Consider the following 21,597-nt stretch of genomic DNA (forward strand, 5'->3'; position numbering starts at 1 on the left):
TCCTTCATGATTTATATGCCTCTGGGGTGCGTGGTCGCATGTTGCGGTGTATAAGCAGTTTTCTGACAGGTCGCTCCTTTCAAGTTCGACTCGGCACCACACTATCCGACCAGTATGTCCAGGAAAATGGTGTTCCGCAAGGAGGTGTACTGAGTGTCTCCTTGTTTGCCGTAAAGATAAACTCGTTGTCAAAGGTAATTCCACCTTCCGTTTCATACTCCCTCTACGTGGATGATATTCACATCTCGGCCTCTTCTTGTAATTTGTCTAGCTGTGAGCGGCAACTGCAGCTTACCATCAACAGAATTAGTAAGTGGGCTGACCAAAATGGGTTTAAGTTTTCAGCTGAGAAGACTATCTGCGTACCATTTTCTCTGCGTCGGGGGCTGTTTCTAGATCCAGAACTGACACTAAACAGGGTCCCTATTAGTGTAAAAACGGAGCATAAATTTTTGGGCATAACGTTTGATAAAAAGTTAAACTTCGTTTCCCACCTGAAGAACCTGAAGAAGAAGTGCCTTAAATCAGCTAATATTCTTAAAGTCTTAGCGCACAAGTCATGGGGATCCGACAGAATATGTCTGCTACGCCTGTACAACTCCCTTATCCGCTCACGTCTGGACTATGGTGCTATAGTTTACGACTCAGCAAGGCCTTCTGCACTTAAAATGTTGGATCCTGTGCATCATCTCGGTTTAAGGCTCGCTACAGGTGCCTTCCGCACATCGCCCATTCCTAGCTTGTATGCTGAATCTAATCAGATGTCACTTAGGCACAGACGACGTTATCTTGCTGTGACTTATGCTTCCAGAATTTTGTCCTATCCAAATCACCCAACTTATGGTGCCTTGCAACATTCTCGGTTTGCTCGTCTTTTCGAACATAAGCCCAGGGTTGTACCGCCTTTAAGTCTTCGCCTTGAGGGCATTTGTACATCTCTTGACCTCACCCTTGACGAGACCGACCTTTTGCAGAAGGGTGAAAATGAAGCTCCGTGGAGTACGTTGCCCGTCTTTTGTGATTGGTATTTTACTAGATTTAATAAACATAACGTCCCCCCTGTGGTGATTCAACAAGAATTTCTTGAGGTGCAGAAGAAGTATGATAACTACTCCCAATTTTATACCGATGGTGCTAAATCATTGCATTTTGTAGGATCAGCAGTTTACTCTGAAGGATTCAGTAAGGTTCAGCGTCTCAAGGAATGTGCAAGTATTTACACGGCAGAGCTCTATGCAGTGTTGATGGCCTTGGAATATATCCTCATCAGCAAGACGATGAAATCTATTTTATTCGTGGACTCTCAAAGTGTGCTCACCACACTTTGCTCAATAAAGGGAAGTAAAAATAGACTGGCACAACTTGTCCGATCTAAGGTGCAATGTGGTCTGCGGCTTGGCCGAGACATAAAATTCTGCTGGGTGCCTAGCCATGTGGGGATCCTAGGTAATGAAAGAGCAGACGAATTGGCCACGAGCTCTAAGCACCTACTGCCAACCACCTCACAGATTCCATTTCAAGACATGAAGCCCTTGGTGAAATCATCAGTTTTCCGGCTATGGCAATCGGAGTGGAGTCTGGAATGCGAAAACAAACTTCACAGGATTAAACCAGCTCTTGGTATATGGGAGAGTGCATCCCACAAAACCCGCCGCCTTGAAGTTCTTTTGTGTCGTCTTAGAATTGGACATTCCTTCCTCACCCACAAACATCTGCTCAGGGGGGAAGCCCCACCCCTGTGTGATGAATGTGGGGAGCGTTTGACAATTTTACACATTTTGTGGCTGTGCCCAGGGCTTGAGCAAGAACGACGTACACATTTCGCCGAGTTTTTTTCCCACCAGATTCCTTTTCACCCAGCGCTGCTAATTGGCGAGACTCCTATAGTACCATTTGATCGTATCATAAATTACTTAAGAAAAACCGGCTTCCTACTAGAGTTGTAATTTTAACTCTATGAATTTTAACCTTGTCATATGAACCTCTTTTTGATAATTCATATAAAAAAGACCTGAGTATGGCCCAACTAAACAAGCTTGGCGCAGTATGGCCATAGTAGCTTTGCGCCATAAAGCCCGTAATCAATCAACCAAACCTGAAGATGTGGATATCTTCATGAAAGATTTCATAGAAGAGATGGCAACATTGTTGGCCCAAGGCATCCGTCTGAGCAGCAAGGTGTATGAAGTAAGGCTTCGTGCCTTTGTCTGCGATGCCCCGGCCAGGGCGTACCTCAAGAGCATCAAGGGACACATGGCATACTTTGGATGTGAGAAATGCACTCAAAAAGGAAAGCATGATGGCAAGAGAATAACGTTCCCAGATGTCGATGCCCCACTGCGCACCGACGAAGAATTTAGAGATCGGGTGAATCTCGACCATCACCGCGGCACTTCACCACTTTTGACACTGGGTGTTGGTCTGATCAGCATGTTTCCACTTGACTATATGCACTTAGTCTGTCTAGGTGTCATGAAGAAACTGCTCGTTCAGTACTGGACATCATCAACACCATCCGCTTGTAAGCTGCCCATCAGATCCCAGCTTGAGATCTCGGAACGACTGCTAGCATTCCAGGCACACACTCCTTGCGAGTTCAACCGCAAGCCACGCTCGCTGAATGAGCGAGAGCACTGGAAAGCAGCCGAGTTCCGCAGTTTTCTGCTCTACTTTGGACCAGCACTTCTCCGAAAACATCTCGAGAAGCAGTTCTACATGCACTTCATGAAGCTCAGCTGTGCCATTGCTATACTAGCCAGCCCCAAGTTTGCAGTTACACACTGTGATCTTGCAGAGTCCCTGTTAAGACAGTTTGTCTCTGAGGCTGGCACCCTGTACGGGAATGGAATCTATGTATACAACATCCACTCCTTGATTCACCTAGCACAGGATGTCCGGCAGCTTGGCCCTGTGGACACATTTTCAGCGTTTCCTTTTGAAAACGTCCTTGGGAAGCTGAAGAAGTTGGTGAGGGGGCCTGCTTTGGCTCTACAACAAGTGATCAAGCGGAAGTCGGAGCTCGTCTCCGCCTCCTCGCCGAGTTCTGCAAAACAAAGCCCAGCTAAGCTGAAGCAACACCGTGATGGACCAGCACCTCTAAACTTCCTGGGAAACCAATACTTTGAACACACTTTGGAGGGCACACGGCTTTCTGTCATGCCGTCCGACAACTGTGTCCAGCTGAAGGACGGAAATGTGGTCCTCATCAGGAACTTCTTACAAGAAAATGGGGAGCACAGCATCTGTGGCCAGTTTTTCAGAGTGCTTGATAACCTGTACATCAGTGTAGTGCCCTCCTGTGAGCTTGGAATCTTCAAGGCGTCAAGTCTTTCAACAGAGTACTCGTTGTGGAGCGTGAAAGACATCAAATGCAAATGTGTCTGCTTGCCACATGGACAGGGCTCATATGCTATTTTTTCTCTTACTCACTTGCATGTGTAACAGTATCGCTCTGCTGTATGCAGGGCCGTACCCAGAAAAAAATTTCGGGGGGGGGGGTTTTCAAGGACAACGGCGGCCATTTTGAAAGTGTCTGTTGTCTTATTTTTGCCTATGAATCATGTGCATCGGTGGCATATAATGGAGAGTTACAGCAAACCGGAGAACCGGTCCCAGTTTGGTACCCGGTAGCCGACCGGCGCCACTACGCGTGCGCAGAGGTGGAGATTAAAATCGGCTGGCTGCCAGTGCACCGACCAGGGTCGTACCCAGGAAAAAATTTCGGGGGGGGGGGGTCAGAACCCCCTATCCCCCCCCCCTGGTTACGGCCCTGGCTGTATGTTTTCTGAGTGGCAAATTTTTCAGAAATGGCTTAGAAAGTAAATAGTATACTTCTTCTTTTCAGATAATGTATCATGTTGTTAGCTTCATGGAGGATGATGCGTTGTCAGTAGTTCCATCAAACTGGTTAAAAGGCGACAACACAGCTTGGCCACCCTATAAAGGCACCAGACTGAGAAAGGCTGTGAAAGATTGTGAAAAGCCCTCCGCTGACTGGGCTTTACTCCCATGCAGAGCCATGGGATCATCATGTAAGTCCAATAATAGAAATCAAATATTATTTCTGCACTTTATAATTTCTATGATAATCCCACAAACAGTCATTTGCTTGCAAGGCTTTATCTTATGTATTGTGACATGTCTTATTTTGGAGCTTTTAAGTATTTTATTCTAAGTATTTCAAGTGTTTCTACCTTTCACGTTGTATCTGAAAAGAGACTGATAAATGCAAGTAGTACCTATATTAATCTTCATCCATTTCATGCATTTCTTTTTACACTATTGAACATTCCCTCTTCTATTTCTGGTGAAAGCTTTTGTTTTTTGCATGGAAAGTGTGATGCAGTGCAGGTAGTTTTATTTCTGGAAGTTTCTTCTTATTTACTCATAATTCAGAAAGTAATATTCAACCAAAAAATCTACTCATCTACACTTTTGAGTTTTTAGGGCACAAGATCCAGATTTTGTCTGAATTTATATTGAAAAGTCATTATGTTTCTGTGCCACTTATGGAGAAAAATCAACTGCTGGTCCACATAGCTGCTTATTGGCTTTGTTATATTCTTAAGTGTCTGTTACATAATTAAGTAATGAAAATACTGCCGGATCAAGATTCTTACAAATTTTAGCTGTTCCTTTCCCTTAAAGACCGGCACTCGACCTTTATCCTCTGCAGGGGAGCTAATCATATTAGCGACCTCCTCTCCTAAACTGAGGGGGAGCCGTGTTGTGGAAGGGAGAGATGTGGGGAGGATATAGAAGAGAGGGAAGTACGAAAAAGTGGAAAGCTTGTAGTGTATGTTGGCCTCTAAAGGGACACTGAAGAGGTTTTTGAAGATGCTTGATATTGTTATATAGTGTAGCAGACAAAACCGCTTATTAACCCTGTGACGATAGGAATACATGCAAACTATAGTTTTCACCTCGCCTTCCTCAGCGGGAATGATGTCTTCTCGTCTACCTCCTGGAGCGTGTTCTAGTAATACTTGAGGGAGACATTTTCTTTCTCGCTCCCATGCTATTCCTAACTCCAACGATGAGAGATTAAGTAGCTAGCTAAAAAAGTCTGAAAGGCAGTCCGCACCCAGATACGGGGTTGCCGTCGCTCGCCATTGACTGACAAGCGCCCTTGTCACCCTGCTGGTGCCGCTGCTGGAAAATACACCACCCATCCCGGGACGATTTTTCCGCTCGAAAAGGGGTATGTCACGGTCTTTGATCCTATTTTGATAGGAAAATACTAAATAGGCAATGTATAATTGTAATTTTTGGATTTTTAGGAAGCTCACAGCCTGTAGATTGAGTTATCACCGCAGGTAGACATTCTTAGAAACCTCGTTATATTTCTGAGGTCATCTATTTTTGTAAGAACTCGCACTATGGGCCGTAAGCATTCCAAAAATCCCAAAATTACAATTGTGCACAGCCTATTTTCCTACTAAAAATGTGATCAAAGATTGTTGAAGTTAAAGAAAAACATAAGTGTAGATTCTAATCCTTACAGCAATTACAGGGAATAGATTAAGCCTAAACAAGTGCCTGTAAAAATATGCAAGGCATGTTGCCACATGAAGCAATCGTTACCATCACTTTTTTTTTTCTAGCTAATTAGCAGGCAACTTTTTAAACTGTCGGGCAGTTTTGAGATGCAGCTGCCAAATGGAAAATTGGCAAGGTTGGTGTTTTTGTTACTTCCTTGAGTCAGTGCACGCAGTTACAAATATGTGGACTTGGTATCCAAATTCATTGAACCTGCTGACTGATTATGTTCCAAACTTTGAAGCCTGATTAATATCTGAATGAACCGGTTTGCAGCACCTTGCGAGGCTCCACATGATCATATTTTTCTAACCACCCACCTTGGTGAAAAAAGGATATGCCACCTGTACTGATAAATGCCTACTCAATTCAGAATTATGCAGTACATTTTTCTTATGATCTGCTTGCTGGGACTAGCCTTGAAGAGACAATTTAGGCTAAAAATACACCTTTTGAGAAAGGGTATTTTCTGAGACACATGTTGTGGGCTTCTCATTTAATAAGACTGCAAATTTGTTTAAAGAACAGCCTGTCTTTGAGGTGTGGCAGCGCTGGTTCATGCTCTAGGTGAGAAACTTACGGTCCACTATTATTGCTAGTCTGCTATATTTAATATGTGTTACACATTGCTCATTATGGCATATAAATGTGTCCTGGTACTGTGCTCATTCAGATTGAAATAAGCAGAGGTAGGCTTTTTTCAGTCATTACACTGCATGCAAAAATAACAATGGGCTAAAGGAGGATAAATGTATTAGTGTAATAACACCAAATGCTTGTATTCACATATTGACACTAATGTAGCCGATATTAGTGTGTACATGACATTCATGGCCAATATATTTCTACCTGATGCTGCGAACATATGTGTTCAACATAAAATGATCTGGGCTTTTGGTGTAAACTATTGGTGATAATAATGCCTTTATTAACTATGAAGTGCTCATAGGCTCACATCTAGACGTAACTTTGCCATAAGCTACAGTATTGAGTTTTCTTCCCTCAGCAACATACGAAGATGCCAAGCGTAAAGAAAAAAAAGCAGAGGAGACATCCGACCTTGCGACAGAAGAAGAAGGGTCGCAGAAAAGAAAGAGAAAACCACCTCGGCACATCTTGTCATCATCCGAGGATGAGCAAGAAAGTGAACCAGTTGCGCAACATGGACATGGCAACCCACAAGCATCGATTTCTACATTCATTCCGACTCCTGCGCCTCCAAAAATGCCTCTCCCTCAGAGTCAGCAGCCCCCTTCGTCCAGTTCTGCGGATGTTCCGGGAGCTAAACGTAAGCGAACAGGTAAGATCAGCTCATATCACGCATACAAGTACTGTAATGTCATATCTTCCCTATTCATCAGAGCCCTAATCTATACTTATGAATTTATAGTACAGCTATTCTTGAAACTATCAGGATTCCAGGCAGAGGTGCTTCGACTGCTTGGAGGCATTGCGGCGCAGCTCCAGAGCCAAGCTAAAATATTGAGACAGCTGGAGGCACAACGTCATGAGCCCAAGAAACCAACTACGATCCCTGCGGTCCTCCACCTTCTGCCACTCTCATCTCATGAGGACGTTGCACAGTTGGAGACACTTCTGCAGGAGGATGAGAACAAAGAAGCCCTTGTATGTTAATACTTCACACACTCAAACGAGAATCTATCGACAGTCCATGGTCATCCACACATACTCAAAAACGCATTGTGTGAAGACAGTTTGGTTAGCTGATAGGGAAATGCAGTACTGGTTTCACTTGACCTGATGAACCTTGCAGAGATTTATACTATCCCTGATCCAGTATTAGCCCTAAAGTCTTAAAACAACAGTTAGGTTCATTTAACATCTTTTTCTTGATGTGTGGAAGACACTTGGCAAAGTTTCAACTTCTGTGTAACAGTGTGGGCTGTAAAGTTTCAACTTTTGTGTAGCACTGTGTGATGCTATTTGCATACCACAATAAGTGTAGAAAGGGGATGACATGCCTTTTAATTTTAAAGCCCGAAAAAACTCCACCACCTTTAGGTACCCAGGTTTTATCTCAAGATGGGCAGCAGACCATAGGGAATTCAGGGTGCACACTGTGACCTCTGTGATTCACTTATCTTTTTTTTTTCTTTGGGGGAGGGGTCGTTTGTGGACCCGTATTCAAAATGAAAAGTAACGGACAATAGTGAATTTCGGGTATGCACGCTGCGACCTCAGCGGTTCACTAATCTTTTTCATCCGTAAAAATAACGAGACGAGCAAGGAACAGCCGACAATAGTGATTTCCGGGTACACACGGGACCTCTGCAGGTCACTAATATTCTTTCTTTTTCATTTTGCTTCGTGGACCCGTGTCCATAATAACATAGTGAGCCAAAAATGCCTGTATTTTCCCATTTCGTCCCCAAAACAGCCGGCCATAGTCTGGGCTGCGGGTTTCTATATTATAGAGGCAGAAGTGCACGGCGAGAGGCCGGGGCCGAGAATTTCGTCCATATAGCTGGGTGTCCATATCAGCGGGGTCCATATTAACAATACATGACTGCGTATGTTTCTTTACAGATTGCTCACCTCGCGCTCATTGGAGGTTCGTCGGTGCAAGATGTCACGCGCTCTGTAATGAAACGGTGCATGCTAGATGCTCTTGCAAAGAACTACTGCATGACTGGAAGAAAGGGGAAACTACGTATGGAGCACCTCCAGCTTGTTTGTGTGGTGACAGGTAATGGGGCCTTTATAACACCATTATAGGTTTTTGTAGCAATAAGAATTCCAATTGACTGCCATTTTTAATCTTCTCTGAAGACTTATTTTTGATTTTGCAATTATGAACATCCTGGCAAAATAGAGATTCAAATATTAGCTCTTGAAGTTGTAGGCAGTGTCCTTTTGAAAATCACAGCAATACCTGCTAGGTTACTGCAACATATTTTGTGGGATTGTTGGTGATCCTTTTGCTTCCAATAAGGTGCCAGCTTCAAAATCAAACATACTTGTTTTCACTTCAATGAACCTAAATTATGTTACTTTTGCTATATCGCATGCCAGTAGACCTAGTACATGGTCTTTATAGACATGTATGTAAGAAAAACACCATTGCAAATTAATTGCTATCTTCATGTTCACATGTTTGTGCCTGCAACAGGGGCAGTACACAGATGTTTTGAGCAAAAGAAGAAAAATGGTGAGGAAGCCATTGTAGTTCAGAAAAACACAACGCTGAAAGCCATTGCTGATTGGCTGAGATATGCAGCGGCCCGCGTTAAGAAAACGGTGAGTGCTACAGATTCTATTTTGGCATAAGTTGATTCCACTTTTTTATGGAGGCAGCTGTATACAGCCCTTCAACTGGAGTGCTCGATGTTTGTCCATGACTGCATTTAACAGGATGTGTGCAACATTGCCATGGTAATGGTGTGCCATGGTAATGACAAAAGTGCACTCAGCAGTATAAAAAAGCACCGGAAGAGTGGGAGTGCTGGGGTTCGAGCCTGTGTCCCTCTGGTTGAAGCCAACGTCTAGTCTATTGAGCTATACAGCCGTACAAGTCGGAGTGCTTGTGAAATCTGCCAGAAAGCAGTTGACAAGTGCTCGTGAACGTATGATGGGAGAGTGCACAAGAGGTGAGGGGGAAGAGAAGAAGCCCATGTTTCGGTTTTGCAAGACCTCCAGGTCCTGTTACACAGTCAAAGGCATGTCACCTCATTTATTGGATATGCTAAAGTTTTCTCTTTATATTTTTAAATTTCAGTATTTACATTTATGAATGCTGAACCTGCTTCGGAGCCAAAGGTTCCTCGCTCCAGTGTCCTTATTTGATCAGGAGTTCGAGCAGCATGCTTTTTGTTCCTGACATCACAACTGTGATGCATTTTGAGCTACTTCAGATTACCTTTTACCCCGCACTGGCCTCAGTGTATCTTATAATTGTGAATCAAGGAGCCGTGACTGACACTTCAGTGTAAATATTCATACAACCGATTTCCTTTTGAAGTTTTTTGTATAGCTATAACACTTATTTGAGACTTTATGAATTTTGAAAACTTTTACATAATGATTTAAAAAAAATCTAAAATGCTCTCACATATTATTTCAGTTAACTTTGACACAATTTAGGTTATGAAATTCCCAGCTTCTAATTATGACTTGTGCAGAGAGCTAGTACGATTGTTCACAAACCTTTGCTGCAGAACCCACGGATCATGTGCTCAAACCCCACCCCTGTCTATTTCGATTTGAATGATCATCATACCGGCACACGTTTGTTTATCACTTCTGTGTAACGCATGTTAAAGACCCAGACTACCAGTTGTACTGCACTGGCTAAATATCTCATCTATAGCGTAGACGTATGCGCATCATTTGAATGGCTGATCAACATCACGCTGTCTAAATATCCACAACCCATTTTTTTTTTGCAAGCATTTGAGCATACAGAATGTTTTTTCTTATTTTTTACAAAATCTTTAAAAAAAAAGAGCCGATAGCTACGTGAATGCCGCTTCACTGTATGTTTCTGGGGCTCGGCGTACATTAGGTGAGGAGATAAAAGTCGAAGTATGTTCACTAATTAACAAAAACTGATAATTAACTTTTATTTGATGGCTTAATTGGCCATGTTGCCATTGCAGTTTTAAAGGAAGCAATCAATAAAGCCCATCCCAATGGAGGTAATTTGCGAAAAGACAATGAGCTTTGTGATACTCGTCGTTATAATTTTGCCGTTCTTCGCTTGATTCAAAACGCGCTCCTCATTATGCTTGGTAGAAGAGTGACATAGCCACTTCTGTTCATCTGTCACAATCTCAGAAAAGTGACGCCGGCACGTCTATCAAAGGCACGCTGTAGAGATAGTGACGATGAACCCGAAACAAATCCATCACTATTCTACGAATCCTAACCAGGCGCGCCATTCAGCACGCGGTTTTTAATCAAGCGAAGAAAGGCAAAATTTTAACAATAAATATCTTAATGTTTTTTGTTGTTTTTTTGCAAACTGTATAAATTGGGTTAGCCTTTACTAATGGCTCCCAGGGAGGAAGTGACCGAGTGGGCTAACGCGTCTCAGCTCGGAGCGTGGAGCGAAAGCTTGCGCTGGGAACCTCCTGGGTTCGATCCCCGCCGCCCCCGCCCGTTTCGATCTGGATGAGTTTCGTACCGGCACGCGTTCGTGTGATCACTACTGCGTGATGCACGTTAAAAATCCCAGGTTAGCGGTTGTACCGCACTGGCCAAATTTCTCATCTACAGCTAAGAGACCGATTACCCGTTGAGGCGCATCTCCATCAAGGCTGTATAAACATAAAGAGCAAGCCAATTTTTTTTTAATGGCTCCCTTTAAAACTGCAATTGCAACGTGGCCCATTAAACCGTTTATGAGAAAGTTAATTAACAGATTTTTGTTAGCCAACATACTGTGACATTTATCCCCTCAAATGCCCTCCAAGCCCCACAAACATACACTGAAGGCGAATCCACGTAGCTATCAGCTTTTTTTTTTCTTTTTCAATTCTGTAAAGAATTAAAGGAACGCCCTGTATAGCTTTACTCTTTAATATGCTTTTTGCAGGAGGGCGCTGCCTCTGCCTAGAGGTGACATTGTAGAAAGAGGCAAGCACTTTTTTTTACAATATTATGTTTATAGTCAGCTTCTTTCACTCTGACTTTCCCTTTTATAACTACTTTCCAGGCATTGAGTGACCTTTGATGTGGAAATTATGTTCCTTAATATGTCAGTTTGTTTTTCTGACCTTGACTGCACTTTAGAAACAGTACTGAGAAAAGTGAGTGTTTATCTCGTTAATGTCATTACCAAGTAACATGAAGCCTGCCATGTGCACAGCTTTTTTTAGGTGGCTAGGGGGTGGGGACCCATGTAATTTATTGATCACAATAATTATGACGTTTATGTTATTGACAGAGGACAAGCAGGACATTTGCCTGTCTCATTGAGGTTTCCGAAAATGAGTTTTTGACTTCTGGGAGTAATCTACAGCTAATAATGACACTTGGTGTAGAGAAAGGGTGACACTCCGCTCAAGATGGCGATAAGGGACTGTGTGCCCTCTAGTTTTATGTAACTGCTCCTCTTCCTTCTCTATTCATTAATGTGACATATGTTTGTTTTATGATAACTTTGAGCAGCAACAGATATGGTAACATCAGTGGCAGGTTACTCTAGTGGTTTTTTTTATTGAACTTATTTACCACTATTTTCACAATCTAATATCTGTGTATATAGAACTAAGCGAGTAGCTGTCACACCTATTCCTGGTAAACGTCGATACTGCCTATGAATAGGAGCTAAACATTTTTGTTATAATTTTCGTCTGTGTAATTACTTTTTTTTCCCTCTTGCAGTTGCCCTACGGATGCAAGAATGATCCGTTTGTGACACACCTTTGCTTATATCTAGTCAATTTTATTTAGTTCAAAGTTACTTTCAAACTGCATGTTTCTTCTGCTAACTTAAGCTTGGTTGTTACCACTCATACTTTTTGAGAAGTTGAGTATGTTTCTTAGTGAATCTGCAAATGTTTCCGCAGTATATGTCTGGTCCTGTTGCTGTAACCTTTTTCGTGATGTTTTCTCGCAGTTTATTTTACTTAAGTTGGCTGAGCTTACAGCTTCTACTTAGTGCAATGTAAAACTTGGAAGATTTATGAAAATAAACCCTATCTCAACAAATCTTTTGGATTCCTCTAAGCGTCCTACTTTATGGTCAGTGACAGGTGCCTCTTAGAGGGCCACTAAAAAAGTTAGAACAAGTTAGAATGACATGGATAGGACACCCATGTCATAAAATGCATTTTCCTTGAAAAAAAAATAAAGTATAACTATTTAGGGTGCAAGACTCATTTTGGCAAGACTGATTTTACATGGTTGCCTGAAAGGTGGTTGCTATTTCAAGGAGATAGCTTCCTTTTGTAACTTCCTATAGGCTCCTTGCGCTGATGTCACATCGCATACTTTTGAACACTATGTAAAAGGAGGAGAGGGAAGCTGCTTTTTTAAGAATTTTGAGTGACAGGTTAATCTTCTATAATCTTCTGGGAGGAGAATAGCAAAGCCTGTGCAAATCCGGGAGGCACAAAGGGGGACCCTGATAAGAGGGGAGCTCCTTCTTCCCCTTTTCTCTGGAGGGCATCGGAAATGACGTCATGTGCAAGCCACGTATTGGCTGGAAGGAAGTGATGGAGACGGATGTGCATACTTTTCCCAGCAGGCCCTGCTTCCTTCTCTGCTTGCCATGAGCAGATGCGAGAGAGAAAAGTAGAGTGGAGGACTGCTTTAAATTGTGTCACAAAGTGAAAATATTGCTGAAATTATATTGTCTGGGGGGGGGGGGATGCATCTTGTGATATGCATGTTCTATTAGTCAGTCTTCCGCTGTAGAGAATAGATAATCCACTCCAAAATAATTCAAAATCTTGCAATTGGAGAAAAACTTGTAGAAAAGTTATCATGCAAATCAATTGCCCAATGGTTGGGGATACTGGTAATCCATGAAACCTTTTACTTTTGTTGGTTGTGAAAGTTTAATATAAAAGAAATGAAAATCAACACTAATTAATTTCGAAATATTGAGTCTGAATACTTACAGTGCTGTCTCCACTATGCTCCGTTTCACTTTAAGTTAAAGCATAGTGAATGGTATGGGCCATCCCAGCTGATCCAGCGCCGGAAGAGTATCACATGACCTTCCAGTTGTGTGGAACGGGAGGCAGAGCTCAAGGCCGCATCAGACTTGACGCTAAATTGACTGGGATGGCTCGTAGTGTATGCTGCGCTTCAACAGAAGGGGAAGCGGAGTATAGCTGCTAAATTTGGCTTTGGAGTTCCGTGAGGCATATATATTACAGGTTACATTTCTGGTAACCGACATGTTGTCAATAAGTGCAGTGCTCAACAGTTACTAAGGTGTCAACTTGGGTATTAAAGCAACTTGGGACAAACATTTTATCTTCAATATACCCATTCATTAGCTAAATGTGTCTAGCCTTTGTTGGTTATAAGTGCTAATTATTTTGGGAATTCAAATCAATGTTTGTCCTTTAAGATCATCAGAAGTTCTTTATCTCTCTGTCACTTGAGAAAGATTTTTTTTCCCTCGCAAAGTTTACTTCACAATTAGGCTAAATGTCTTTTTTAGTGTCTTCTCTGCTCAGAAAATTTTTGTGCAAGAACTTTGGAGCGACAAACATCTAAAAGTTAAACATTCTGATTGGCTGAAAAACGTTTAAAAAAAAGTTGAGCTTTTTATAAAAGCTATTATTTCGAAATAAAACTGGGATAGATCGACATGATTGAAAGCAGATTACAGAAAAGAGTACTCACGTTTTCTCAAGTGAAGTGAATAACTTCTAAGAGCGGTTCAGCAGCAGTGCTATTTGATGGACGACTTTCACACAGGCGAAGGTGGGGTGAAGTCGCTGAGGGAGCTAGTCTGCGACTAATTTGCCCGAGACGAGGAAAGATAGAAACGGGGCTAGCACACTGCGGCTATGTGTGTGTGCTCGTCCGTTTTTAGCTGTCCTTGTTGTGGGTAAATTGATTTTTTTTTATAATGTAGCTCATGTTGAAAAGTAGTGGTCAATTGGCAATATATTGGGTGTCTCAAATAGTAACCAGTCTCTTTAAATCGACCACAAAATTCGGTTTCTTAACCTATCGCGCTAGGATTTTGTGCAGCGTTGCCCACAGGTGGTGTATTTTTTCTATAAAAATTGCAAAGAGTGAACTCACTGAGGAAAAAATAAAGAAAGAAAAAGGCTTAACTGCTATGGAAATGCAGCGAAGCCAACGGTCTTCAAAAATAGGGCGCCCTATTGTTTGAAGACCGGTGCCTTCGCTGGGTTTCCAAAGGAGTTAACCCTTTTTCTTTCTTTACTTTTTCCTCAGGTAAGTTCGCTCTTTGCAATTTTTATTAAAAAAATGCACCGCCTGTGGGCAACGCTGCAAAAACTCCTAGCGCAATAGGTTAAGAAACCAAATTTTGCGGTTGATTTAAAGAGCCTGGCTGCTACTTGAGACATCAGGTTAATGTTACACGAATGTTGAGGACAAAACATACCACAAATGTTTGCTGTGTGGTCATTGGAAATATATAAACAATGTTAATAAATTATGTTCCACTAATGTTGAGGGCATAACATAGCACAAATGTTGAGGGCATAACATAGCACAAATGTTGAGGGCATAACATAGCACAAATGTTGAGGGCACAACATAGCACAAATGTTTACTGTGATGTTACGGGAATGTTTTCACATAACGTTCCAGCGACATGACATTTTGCGGACATTAGCCACGTATACACAACGTTGGCGGACCACATTCCAGTAACATTGTGGCAACATTCGGTGCTACTAGGATATGGTCTGCTGGCTGATGGAGCTGTTCAGGCATGCAAGGATGCAATACAAGATGGGTATTTGGGCTGACAAGGTTGGGTAGCTGTCAGCTCCAGCATTGGTCGTTGCTTCTTCTAGTGGCTTCAGAGTAGCAACGTAATCACTCATTTCCTTCTATTCTGTTCCGGCAAAGCCTTCAATTGACCCCGCTTCAGATGCAAGGTCAACGGTTACTGCTTCTCTTAACTCTAAAAGCCTGGACAGCATTGCACATTCACTATTCCACCTTGTTTCAATGTCCTGAACAACATGCTGGGGGGATCTGCCTATTTTCTTTTGGTAGCAGTTGAGCCTTTCCTGAGCTTTTGGGCTATGTTTATAGTGCCCAACAATGCCTCTTGCTTTTTTACAAAGTACAGAAAGTCCTGGAGTCATCTCTTTCGCGTCGCTGATGACTAGTTGTAAGGAATGAGCAAAACAAGTTCTTTCACACCAAGGAAGTGCATGAGTGGCTGCTCTGATGTTGCGAGCGTTGTCAGTCACCACGTAAAAAGGGCAAACGTCCTTGGGAATGTCCCAGTCTGTGACAAGCTTATCAAGAATTGAGGCAATTCTAGCTGATGTGTGCTTGCCTGGGAAGTGACAGGTGCTCAAGTTGTAGCGAGTGAGCTTGAACTGCGAGTCCAGGAAGTGGCAGGTCAGGCTGATGTAGCTTTCGTTCGCTCTGGACGTCCACATGTCAGAGGTGAAGGAGAGAGACTCCATGCCACTCTCGAACGCATTCTGTAGCTCAAGTCGAACCTTCTTTCTAGTGTCATCGTACAACTTCGGCACTAACGTGCGCGACAGCGTTGTTCTCGATGGTGGCAGGTAACCTGGGACTGCCTCTTTCAATAAATCCCGGAATCCCCGGTCTTGCACAATCGTGTACCGTTGCAGGTCGAGCGCAACCATCTTGGCAATCTTCAGGTCCAAAGCGTCCCGTTTCGCTTGCGGCAGTGCCGTTTTTCTCAACACATCAGCAATGCTTGGCTGATTAGCAGGCTTGACTTTAGCAGCTGCTTGAAACTCCGCATACTGATTGGCGTGCCGTTTCAAATGGTTCACGAGAGTAGTGGTCGTGCCTGATGGGGTTCGCAGTGAGCTTTCGCAAAGGTTGCACACAGCTTCACCCTGGCAAACTTTTCGGAAATGGGTCCATACGAGACTTCTTGTGCTGGCAGGAGGTTGTGTACTCCGCCGTGGTTATTGAGTTCCTGACGATTCCTGTCGTGGCTCCATCAAGCTCAAGCACCAGCAGACACAGACGAGCGCAACCACGTGAACGTAAAGCATGGCACACGACACGAGGGATGAAAACGTGCGCCTCGCGGCCACCACAGCCTCCTGCAGAACTAACCTTGCGCAATATATTTTCGTGTGCAATAGTTGTGCCGAGAGAGGGCGCCACGAAGAAGCTATAAAGCTAAAGACGCAATACGGCTATCTTTCGGCTGAGGGAGCAAGTCTCACTTTGAGCGGTGAAAACGGGTAGAAATAAAATGAATACTGGAAAACTGATTATTCAGAAAATCAAGCGGAAAATAACTCGAGTGACATGATCCATCATGGCAACGACGGTAACAACTGTACAAATTATCCCCGAAAGTAAGCCGTAATCTATATCCAAATTCATAGCACTTTGGCCCCTTGGCTTCCTTGGCCCTGTAGGCCAGTGGGCCAGTCTCTAAGGGCTCTGTCGTTCAGTTGTGAGTGCACGTGAGTGAGTGGCTGTAGTCCGTGGCGTTAGAGCTCACGACGATGTACGTGCCCTTGCAAATCGTAGTCCTTTATCAAATTTATCGCAGCGATGGCTCCGTACATGTTTGCGCCACTACCACTGGGCCATCTCCGCAATCTAGATATCGCGGCAAGCGAAGGTCAGATCGCGCTACCGCGTGCATATAATTTCCACTTCCATTGCTTCGTACAAGAAATAACACCAAAAAAAGGCACTTAGGTTGGCTTTTGGGGTTTGCCAAGTTCGAAACTATACTGCGCAGCCCAAAAACAAACCGGGAACGTGACCGCGATTTGGGACTTACCAGCGAGTTTCGAGTTATTCGTAGTTTTCGAATATTCAAAGAACTTGAATACTTCGAACAGTAAAAGTGCGAAGCGAATCGAATCGAATAGCGGGCACTATTCGTGAAGTATTCGAAGTTTCGAATATTCGCACACCTCTACTAAAATTTCCTTGACTTTTCCATATGGTTCAAAATTCCCTGACAATCCCAGGTTTTCCAGATTAGTTGACACCCTGTATAATACATGAAGACGATTTACAATTTAATACAATTTATTGAAATTTCTTGTCATGTTGCTGTTGGCATGTTTTACAGTGAGGGTTGTTTTAATTATTTGGAGCGGCACATTTCCAGAAATAATAATAATAATAATAATACTTTATTTTGTGCTAGTGTCCAAAAACAGCTGCAAAGGCCTTGTTATTGGTACACTATAAACAAAAAATTAGCTTCACACTAAAAATCAAACAAACAGAAAACACAGCAACATGAACAAAAGTAATCGTCACCTTAAAAACGCAGCTAAGTGAGCAAACAAAATACAGGAACATCAGAGGTATGTAGAACGAGTATATGGCATGCTAAAAGCGAAACAAAGCCCAGCACTAAAAAACAAACGAAGTATATATAGAGGTTACAATCTTTTTAGCATTGATAAGAAATTATGTATGTGCATATATGTTCAGATCCACATCATGAAGTTTACTATACAAGTGCGTAATTCTAGACATGGGTGAGGAATCATATGGGGTATTAGGGTAAAATGGTAAAATCACTCTACTACTTCGCGTCGGTACGTGAAAGTTCATGGATGATAAGAGTGATTGCTATCAGTCCGGCCAGAAGTTACTTTATGTAAAAACGCACATCACGAATGGTACGATTTAAGCCGAAATTGTTCACAAGTGATTCATAATTATATTAACAATGTTGAAAGTATCTGTCGTAAGCTGTTCGCACCAGGCACTTCTGAACTCGCTCAATTTCGTTGCTCTGACTAGAAGACATTCAAGTCATTAACGAACCAAGGAACAAAATAAATGGATCAAACATGTAAAGCTAAAAAATTATGCGTCATTCGTGAAATTAGCCCCAGTGTACGTAGGGAAGTACCCACTATCGAAGTGACTTGTTCTTTAAAAGTGAGCCGGCTATCAACAACAACGCCAAGGTAACGCACAGTACAAACACTCTGTATGACCGTTACACACAACAACGTCATGCTCTGCGGATGTGACGTGCTCTCCACTGGCTGCTCTCGGAGCGTTTGCCAGAGAGGGCCGTTTGTAACGGCAAATACAGCCATCAGGCTCACAATACAGACGTGCGATTCTCATTTACGGATATTGTGGATCATACTCAACCTATTTGTGAACACGACTTGTACAATTCAAATTTCGTTAAGTATCCCTTTAAATCCAGCCTCAGTATGAGCGTGTTTTACTTGTAATCATAATTTATTATCACTTGAAGTTAAAAAGTAATTTAAAAAAATGATTACGGCGCGCGGTCTTCGCTGTATCTGCCTGTAGGATTCCCATAGCCACGTGTGCCCTTTTTCTCCGATCATGCGACTTTCCCGTGCACCTGTCCTTGGCAGTTTTTCGCAGTGAACGCCGGCGAGCGAAATCCATTCCACGTGTGACATATTTCTCTAACTACACGGTTGATCTAGTGTTTGTTATGAAAAACCTTGTGGCATGGCTATCGTTTATTTCGCTCATTAAAGGGGCAGTGAAACGAAATTTTAGCGCCGATCTTGTTGCATAAATATGGGCTAGGGACAGGCACCACCTCGGAAATATAAATATTGCGCTGTAAAACACAGGAGAACTAATTTTAAACATAATTAAACGATTTCAAATTCTCATCTGGTGGATGGGGGGGAAGTTCTCGTGACATCACTTGTGCCAAAATAGCAGCGCCGTTCTGCGGCAATACGGCGTGCCAGCAGAATTCGCCTAGGCCTGAACGCGTTTGCAAAGCCTTGGCGGAGAAAGCCAAAGCGTAGTTGGCCACAGTGAGCTCGTTCTCGTTGCGGCTCTTTGCACGACACGGCCCGAGCATGCTTCTGGCACGGCCGGTATTAGTTGCTGCGAGTCGCGAGCTCGGGTGGAACGGCTGCGCCATTTGCGCCATTTTGCGCCAGACGCATATGTCTGCGCCATCCTGCGCCATGTTGCAGAAACTGCGCCACAGCCAATACCTCGCGCCATTATGCGCCAGATCGCAAAACGTGCGCCAAGAAACTTTTTATTTTGTCTTGGTTTCGGTTTTATTGACTCGATTCGCAACAATGAGCGCGTTCAGCCTGGTCGGCCTTGCAATCCTTTGTTCTGTTTATTCTCCCTGTGTATCCCGAGTCGGAAGCGCGCGAAAAAACTCGGATTCTAAGCGCCACACCACCTGCGACTGGATTGTTATTCTTCAACCATAAGCGGTTAAGCAAGTCGGCTGAGGTGAGGTCGAGTCGTTAAGCGTCAGATTGCCTGAGGCTCTGCGGCCCGGGATCCGGACGTCAGCCAGTTGAAAACAAATGAGCAAGATATTCATTTTAGTACTTCGTCGTTAGAAGTTGGAACCGCATTCTCGCAAGATAAATCGTGATTTGATTGAACTGAAACGCGGTCCGATCCGAAACCTTGCCGGCCAGCAGCTCTTTTGCGAGTGATAGATCTGCTCGGCGTACCTTGCTCCTGCTTATCGCTTCAAATACGATAACTTCGTTAATCGTAGTCTGCTGCTTCGTAATCGAGTTGCACAATAGGATAAACGCGAAATTTGTTGCCCTGTTCCTCCGTGCAACTGCACGTCCATTGCTTGCGCACGTCACGTGGTTCGCACATATAATTACTATGTCGAGCACGTGTGGGTTGTGCGATAAGCAGTGCTGGTTTGCATTTTGAGCAGCTGAAAGCCACTCGGAAAATATCAAGGACGCTATCTTGAGAAACAGGGTACTGGCTTTTTGATTCTCATTAAGGCTCACAAAGTTTCAAGTTTTCGCATCTGTTACACTGTCCCGTCTACCTAGGTCCCTAACCATTCATGTTCATCTGTTCTGCTAAGTACGATTGAAATTGCTCCCGTGCTTGTCTAAGACGCAAGCTGAAGTGCACCGTAAACTGATCTGAGCTGCTCCTAGCCTGCTCCAGAACGTAGTTTTAGCTGCTCCCCACCTGCTCCATAACAGCTGTTTCAGCTGCTCCCGTGGCTGCTCCCAAGTACATTTCATGAGTTCCACCCCTGGAGCTGCAAGCCGACGTTAAAAAGGATATGTTTGAACTACGAGGGTGTCAGCAAGAGCCACGCAAATGCCAAATACCTGTTCACACTCGGAGCGGACACGCGCGTTTGATCGAAGTGCTGGATTCGCTCTGTTAGACCGCGTTTCGGTAAGCGCTTCTGGACCGATCTTTTACGATTGCAACTCGATACTGACATGACACTCGGCAAAGAAAGGTTAGACCGACATCGCGTAGCTCCCACGAACTGCTATAGCTCGACACTGACGTAGCGTCGAGTCAGAATAAAAATGGCATACTAATAACAGAAAGTACATACCGAGTTGCCAAGGTAATCCGTATGGCGTTTATTTGAGCTCTATATCACACAAAACAAGGAGATAGAATCAATGAGAGTCCCTTTTCGACGACAGCGTTCGTCACCGCTGTCTCGGAAAACAAGGAGATCGAGATGACAAGGGGAAAATATTGACCTCTGAAATTTAGTTCAGGGATCAAACTACTCATCCGGTAAGGGTCCCAAGGGTCGCGCGGGCATATTCCATTCAGCAGGCCAGCCGGTCATGGACAGACGGTCTTGGCAAAGGACCGCCGGAGCAACGGTGCGCCGAGTCGATGTTGCTGCTAGGCCTACTATATTCTGCCGAGCTCGCTCGGTCGGCAGAATCGTGGCTGTTGTAGCTCTTCTCGTGTGTTTGTGGATCCTGCGTTCTTGATCGTCGTGGTCTGTTTTAAGTACTCCTTCCTTTTTTCTTGCTGGTTGAAGTCGGGACGCACGAGAAGAGCACGAAGAAAAATAAATGTCCGTTAGTGGCCGATACCAAGTAACTGAGCGACGCTCTCAGCCTTGTTGATTTGATCGTAAAAAGTGCGTAAGACAGCTTCGGAGAGGTCGTAGGATTCTGTCGTAACCTGCGCAAAGGTTACGACAATTTCGTTTCGAGAGCACGGGTTTTCTCTCAAATTTGTCGTACGCACTTTTTTCGTCGTGAATTCGCTTTGAGAATCCGGCCTCAGCTGGTTTTGTCAGTGCTGCCGTGGTTGCCGACTTGCCGTGGTCCCGTGGTGCAGCGTGCGTGCAGCCCTTGCACATCTCAAACGGCCACGTTGTCACAGGTCGTAAATCGTCGACGCGCCACCAAGTGGCAACGCTCGTAACCACAACATTCACGCCGTAGCCTTTCCCGACTGGCACAAGTGACGTCACGAATGCGCCCAATATCCCAAGACGCATCGCGCTCTCCGATGGCCAATTTTTGAGCGCGCGCCCAATCGGGCCCATTAGGGTAAAAAATATAGCCATCCGTTCAAAATACAAAGGCGCGATTATGATTTATGAATATCATTGATCATATTGAACCTATTTCTGACCATAATAGGTGTATTTCAAGTTTCGCTTCAGTATCCCTT

General features: G+C 43.7%; 1 protein-coding gene and 1 pseudogene across 2 annotated transcripts; one reads left to right on the top strand and one right to left on the bottom strand.

The window, feature by feature from the left end:
* Nucleotides 1–3,966: 3,966 nt before the first annotated feature.
* LOC120846959 lies at nt 3,967–11,129 on the top strand. Of its 2 annotated transcripts, none has more exons than XM_040218871.3 (6): nt 3,967–4,031; nt 6,545–6,838; nt 6,929–7,164; nt 8,086–8,245; nt 8,669–8,796; nt 11,093–11,129. In XM_040218871.3, the coding sequence occupies exons 1-6, from the start codon at nt 4,019–4,021 to the stop codon at nt 11,111–11,113; spliced, it is 852 nt and encodes a 283-aa protein (XP_040074805.1). In that variant the 5' UTR covers nt 3,967–4,018; the 3' UTR covers nt 11,114–11,129. The 2 variants fall into 2 exon arrangements, with proteins under 2 accessions (XP_040074805.1, XP_040074806.1); XM_040218872.3 differs by having other exon boundaries at nt 6,953–7,164.
* Nucleotides 11,130–15,666: 4,537 nt separating this feature from the next.
* Nucleotides 15,667–16,301, bottom strand: LOC115311539 (annotated as a pseudogene).
* Nucleotides 16,302–21,597: the final 5,296 nt, after the last annotated feature.

Source organism: Ixodes scapularis, unplaced genomic scaffold, assembly GCF_016920785.2.
Source record: "Ixodes scapularis isolate PalLabHiFi unplaced genomic scaffold, ASM1692078v2 PGA_scaffold13__105_contigs__length_92229423, whole genome shotgun sequence".
Classification (NCBI taxonomy): Eukaryota; Metazoa; Arthropoda; class Arachnida; order Ixodida; family Ixodidae; genus Ixodes; species Ixodes scapularis.

Coding starts and splice junctions, on each gene's coding strand:
- LOC120846959 (XM_040218871.3), top strand. Junction 6,839..6,928: donor AGCTAAACGTAAGCGAACAG/GTAAGATCAGCT, acceptor ATGAATTTATAG/TACAGCTATTCTTGAAACTA. Junction 8,797..11,092: donor CGGCCCGCGTTAAGAAAACG/GTGAGTGCTACA, acceptor TGCTTTTTGCAG/GAGGGCGCTGCCTCTGCCTA.